The 5,605-nt window shown below is 65.9% G+C and overlaps 4 protein-coding genes across 4 annotated transcripts in view; 3 read left to right on the forward strand and 1 right to left on the reverse strand.

The window, feature by feature from the left end:
- The first annotated feature begins 55 nt into the window (after window positions 1–55).
- On the forward strand, window positions 56–1,268 carry AMSG_02711 (uncharacterized protein). The gene has a single exon (XM_013905097.1). It carries the CDS (start codon window positions 78–80, stop codon window positions 1,263–1,265), a length of 1,188 nt encoding a protein of 395 aa, XP_013760551.1. The 5' UTR covers window positions 56–77; the 3' UTR covers window positions 1,266–1,268.
- A 287-nt stretch (window positions 1,269–1,555) lies between these two features.
- Window positions 1,556–4,079, forward strand: AMSG_02712 (uncharacterized protein; the record flags this gene model as incomplete). The annotated part of the gene is made up of 1 exon (XM_013905098.1): window positions 1,556–4,079. The coding sequence occupies one exon, from the start codon at window positions 1,556–1,558 to the stop codon at window positions 4,067–4,069; it is 2,514 nt and encodes an 837-aa protein (XP_013760552.1). The 3' UTR covers window positions 4,070–4,079.
- Window positions 4,080–4,193: 114 nt separating this feature from the next.
- Window positions 4,194–5,075, forward strand: AMSG_02713 (uncharacterized protein; the record flags this gene model as incomplete). Its single annotated transcript, XM_013905099.1, has 1 exon — window positions 4,194–5,075. One exon carries the CDS (start codon window positions 4,194–4,196, stop codon window positions 5,073–5,075), a length of 882 nt encoding a protein of 293 aa, XP_013760553.1.
- Window positions 5,076–5,078: 3 nt separating this feature from the next.
- The window catches only part of AMSG_02714 (calmodulin), a 1,012-nt gene continuing 485 nt past the window's right edge, over window positions 5,079–5,605 (reverse strand). The window contains exon 2 of the mRNA XM_013905100.1: window positions 5,079–5,525. Coding sequence (XP_013760554.1) covers window positions 5,118–5,525 — 408 coding nt within the window. The 3' untranslated portion in view covers window positions 5,079–5,117. The remainder of the gene's footprint in view (window positions 5,526–5,605) is intronic.

Consider the following 5,605-nt stretch of genomic DNA (forward strand, 5'->3'; position numbering starts at 1 on the left):
CCCTCCCCCGAATACTCCCGCTGGCCTTTTCTCCCTCTCTCACCACAGTTGCCATTGGCCACCCGTCTACGAGGACCATGCGGCTGTCGGTGGCCTCCAAGGCAACAACTGGCTCTGCACCAGCCTCTCCTTCACCAAGGTCATCTCCGCGTGCTTCTCCACGGCCCACGTCGTCTTCGCCTCTGCCCGCCGCCTCCTTGTCTTTGGCGACCAACACGGCTGTGCTCTCCACGCCCGTGGCCAAACGCTCGCTGCTCACCGTGCCCACCCCAGCGCTCTCTCCGCTCGACTCGCTCGTCGCTGCTGCTGCCTCTGCTGCGGCATCGGTCCGCCCTGCCGTCCCCTCGCGCAAGACCTCACCGGCTGCCACCCGCAAGCGGAAGCGGGCCGTGAGCAAGACGGGCGCCAAGGCCAAGACAAGGACAAAGACAAAGACAAAGACAAAGGCCAAGGCCGCGTCAAAGGCAAAGACAAAGTCGGCTGCGACCGCAAAGTCGACTGCGACTGCAAAGTCGCTGGCAGAGGCCAAGTCGGCTCGCAAGCGAAAGCGCGTTTCTGACAAGGCGGCCGATGATGCCGCGGCGGCCGGAAAGACCAAGAAGCCGCGGCTGTACGGCCTCGTCAAGCGTGTCGAGGGCAACCGGTATCGTACGCCCGACGGTATCACCTTTGAGCGCTCGTACCAGGCCTATCGCCATCTGAGCAAGCTCAAGAAGGAGAACCCGGAGATTCTCGGCTCGCCGCAGCCGGCTCTTCCCGCCAACACCGTCACCGTCCCGCTCCACACCCGCTACGGCGGCCAAGACTCGCCGGTCGTTCTTCTTGCCGACTTTGCTTCGGTGCCCGACAACTGCGTCCGTCTCCTCGGCGCTTCGATCGCCACCTCGCCCAACGCTGATGGCCGTTCGCTCTACGCCTGGATCAAGGCCTGGAAGGCCGACGCCGGCGTCGCCCTCAACCCCGACGCTGACGCCGGGTCGCAAAGCCCACGCACACTCTCGCGCGCCTCAACCGATGTGGCGTCCGAGTCCAAGCCTGCCTCCGACTACGACCCCGACGCCCTCCTTGCCCCGACTACCCTCGCCCTCAAGCACACTCCCCAGAGCATACGCGATGCCGCTGCGCCGCTCACCGGCGCCCCAGTCCTTCTTGCCTCGCATCTCGCTGTCTGGCGCGCCACGCGGACTAGCTGGAGGTCCCGGGCCGCCAACTCGATCGCCGCCGGCGAGCTCGCCTTTGCCGCCCGCGACTCGAACCATTCGTAGCAGCCGCGCCGCAACCGCGCTGCAACCGAGCATCTGGCCAAGGCGGTACTGTAGACGTTGATCCGTTGTTACGCTGTTGTAAACGATGCGAACACGTCGAGTGCGCCAGTCTGTGCGCAAGTCACCAAGCCAAGGCCAACTGTCTCGGAGACGGTCACGGCCCCGCGCGCGCATCGGTTCGCGCCAAACCCACCACATCCTCTCCCGCCCTCTCCGCCACTCCACTCGACTTCCCCACCACACACACACACACACACACACACACACATACATACATACGCACACGCATCATGGGTGCGCAAATAGCCGACGCTCAGCTAGGTGCGCTAGTGGCCACCATGGCACCGCTCTCCCTCTCAGGACTCAACCCGTTCCTCCACCCGTCTGCAGCGCCTCCCTTTGCGGCTGCCCTCGCTGGCGTCTCGGCCGACCTTCCGCCCATCGAGGCCGTGTCGGGTGGTGCATCATCTCGTCTCTCGCCACATCTGGTGCCGGCAGCAGAGGCACTCGCGCCGCTTGTTCGGGACTCGCTCCTCACTCCGCATCCGTCCGCAGTTCATCTCCGCGCATCGGCGGTTCAGCTACTGGCCTGGATCGCAGCCGCAGGCGCGCGCCCGCGTGCTGTGGCGGCTGCCGGCCTCAACACTCCACTTTATCTCACCCTGCTGAGTATGGTGGGCGCCGCAGATGAGCCGCTGCCGGACGCAGAGTTAGCCCTGGTCGCTGCCCTGCTTGATGCGCCATTGGACGCTGCTGAGCGCGATGCGCTAGCCGCGGTGGCGGCTGCCGACGCAGGTGCACTCGCCGCCCGCATCCTACTCTCTGTCGAGAGCGGCAACGCGACTGAAAGCATTACCACGGCGACTGCGCTTATTGCTGCGGCTGGGCTCTCCAACTGCGGCGGAGTGCTGGGTGATGCCATCGGCTCGTTGAATCTACCGCAGGTCACCCTCGCCAGCGCACTGGCGCATCCGTCGCCGCGGGTTGCCGCGTCGGCGCTCTATCTTGTCCTCTCCCATTGCCTCGAGAGCCCGCTGGGGGCCTCGTTACTGGCCTCGCCCGAGGATCTGGCGGCTGCGCTTGCGCTTGCGCTCGAGCTCGCAAGCCGCGCCCATCTGGTTGTGCCTGGTGTGACATCGCTGGTGGCCAAGGCGCCTGACATTGTTGCCGCCGCGGTTGACTCGCACGACTTTCGCGCCCGTCTCTGTGCTCTCGTCACTGACCTCGTCAATGTCCCCAGCAGTGCCGCACTGCTTGTTGTCCTTGCTGGGCCGGCTGAAGCGGCGGTGGTCCAGGTTCTTGGTGAGGTCGACACATCGGCGGCTCTCGAGCGGGCGCTGGCTGCGGCGACCACACCGGTCGACGCGTTGCCGCTGCTGGACTTGTGCGCGCTTGCGCTCGGCTCGCACTGTGCGACCGGGACCAAGATCCTCGGTTCAGTCCTCAGCATGCCGGCCAGGCTTCGTGCATCGCACGACGCGGTGTGCCGATCAGTCTCTGCGCTCGCGCTCGCTGCGCTCCGTGATCCGATTCTAGCCACGCTTGTCGAGCCCCCAGTCGCCGACCTAGTCACGGCGGTTGAGGCTGCGCTCTCAGCCCGAGCCCCGACCGCTGCCGTGGCCATACTCCAGGTACTCGATGTATTGGCGGGGGACTGTGGAGACGCATCTGCGGCAGCAGCGCTGGCGACGCTGACCTCGACCTCGTCGACGGAGCTCATTCGCGCACTGCTAGTCACTGCCACCGCGTCGCCGACTGTGGAGCTCGGCGCGTTCGCGCTCTCGCTCAGCGTCTCGCTCCTCACTGCACCGTCGTCAGCGCAGCTCCAAGCCGCTGGCTTTGCATCGGTGGCGCGCGCGGCGCACACTGCAAACCGGTCGGAAAAGACGGCGCGCCTTGCCGCAAAGGCCGAAGCCCAGGCTGTCGGACGGGTGCGGATCCAGCTTGATGCGCTCCGTGCTGCCGTCTGCCTCGCAAGCTCCGGTCACGGCACCGGCGTGGTCATCCCAGACTCGCGAACTGTTGCCGAGTCGAGCGCTGAGCTGCGAGCGATGTACGATGAGCTTGTGGGCGCGCGCGAACACGCGCTCTCGCAGGTTATGGGCATTGCCGAGGCCGAGACCAACACGCTGGCATCGGAGCTGGCGGCAACCAAGACTTTCCTCGGTGAGCTTGCCGCCGCCGAGGAGGCCGCGCGCAACGACGCCACGGCCGCGGCACACCGTGCCGCATCGCTTGAGGCCGAAATCAAAGCCATGACCGAAAACCACGACACGGCGCTGGCCTCGCTCAACGAACTTTCGTTGCGGATGGACAATGCCGCCGCACTCCGTGCCCACGTCGGCGAGATTACCCGCCAGCTGGCGCAGGCACGGTGTGACGCCGATGAGGCCCGTGCCGCGATCGAGCACCACAAGGACGCCGCCCGCGACGCGGTTGTCCGCATGGCCAAGACCCGCAAGCTCTACGACGAGCTCACGGTCATGCACGCCGAGCTCTCGGCCTCGGCCGAAGCCGCCATCACTGCCGCCGAGACCGAGCGTGGCCATCGCACCGATGCCGAGCATCAAGTCACGCTTCTCACTGCCGAGATCGAGGCGCGGACGAGCCAGCTTGCCAACGTCCGCGGCGAGCTCGCTGCCGCTCGTGACGAGCTCGTTGCCCGTGGCGAAGAGCTCAACGGATGGCGGCACCGCTACGACACGCTCCGTGCCGATCACGACGTTCTCCGCAGCCTCGTCGACTCGGTCGCAGCACTCACCGCCCCGTCATCGCCCGACGACGAGTCACGTCGCCGCAAATAAAAGATCGCCCCCATCAGCTCAGCTTGGAATGATGTGGTTGTCTGGCTGTCAGCGAGGCGGCGAGGCGTTTGGAAGATTCCACTGCGGCAGGCGGAGAGCACAGTCGACTGGCGCACAGTGGGCCATGTCGAGCAAGAGGACTTCAGGGCCAAGTGACGGGACAAGGCTGCGTGTGCTGACGTTCAACGTCCTGGCACCGCCGTACAAGACCAACTCGCGGTTCTGCGAGGCATCGGACCGGAGCCGGGTGGTCCGGCGAGCTGGCGAGATGGCCGACGCTGTGCTGGCGGGCGATGCTCACCTTGTGCTGCTGCAGGAGGTATGGCTCGCTGACGATGGATACATGGCCGAGCTGCATAAGGCGCTTGATGACAGCTTCCATGCCGAGTGGATCGAGCTGTGTCGGCCCGAGCGGGAAGAGGGGCTGGTGGTGATGTGGGCCAAGACGGCGCCGCTGGCATCGGTCGAGCTCGTGGCAGAGGTCGACTACGGCGAGGACTGTCGTGTCGGACTGGTAGTCGAAGCCGTGCTGGAAGAAAGTGGTGGACGTCTCCTTGTTGGCACCACTCATCTTTCACATCCCAAGACGACGCGGGTAATGGCGATGATGACAAGGCAGATCAAGATGCTGACCACAGCGCTGGACGACGCCGCCGAGGCCGCCGAGTCGGACGGCCGCGGCCCGGTGGTGGCCACGCTTGTTGCCGGCGATCTCAACGCGGTCGATTCGGACGTCACTGCGTGGCTGGCCGGATGTGGGTACACCGACGGCTGGAGTGCGATTCACGGAAACCGCGAGGGTGTGGTGACCCACAAGACCCACACCCGAATGTTTGTGGCCTGCGACTATGTGATGGCCCGTGCCGGGGCAGGCGGCCGCATCACTGCCGCCGATGCGCTTCTCCTCCCCACCCACCTCAAGCCGGGACGGTGGCCCAAGTACGCCGACTGGCGCGTCTCGGATCACCGACCGGTGGTTGTCGAATGGGCTGTCGAGACCGCCTGACCGTCCTCGTCCGGCCAATGCCGTCTTTACCTCTGCTGCCCGTCACAGGTGATCGCCCTTGGCCAGCATCTGCTCGACAAACGACTGGTAGTTGACGCGGCCGTCGGCGTGCGAGTCTGCCTCGGCGAGCATCTCGGCAACCTGGGCCTCGGGCAGCCGCGAGCCGAGGTTGGTCATGACATGGCGAAGCTCCGACGCGGCGACATAGCCAGCGCCGTCCTTGTCAAAGACCGAGAACGCCAGGATGATGTCGTCCTTCGAGTCGTTCGATGCCACCTTCTTGGCCATCATGGTGAGGAAGCCGTTGAAGTCAACAGCCTGCGGCGAAGTGCCTGCCGCCGAGCAAAGCTCATTCAGCTCGGTAGCCGACATGATCTGGCCCATGTTCCGCATCACCTCTCCCAGCTGATTGAGGTTGAGCACGCCTCCCTTGGCCACCAGGTTGAACTCCTGTCCCCGTGCCCCACCACGTCCACCATGCCCGTCCCCGGTCCCCCGTCGCGTGTCGCCGCGCCCGACCCCCCCCCCCC

This window comes from Thecamonas trahens, assembly GCF_000142905.1.
Source record: "Thecamonas trahens ATCC 50062 unplaced genomic scaffold supercont1.10, whole genome shotgun sequence".
NCBI lineage: Eukaryota > Apusomonadida > Apusomonadidae > Thecamonas > Thecamonas trahens.

Excerpts from the sequence above, each read along its gene's own strand:
- AMSG_02711 (XM_013905097.1), top strand. The coding sequence starts at position 78 with ATGCGGCTGTCGGTGGCCTCCAAGGCAACAACTGGCTCTGCACCAGCC.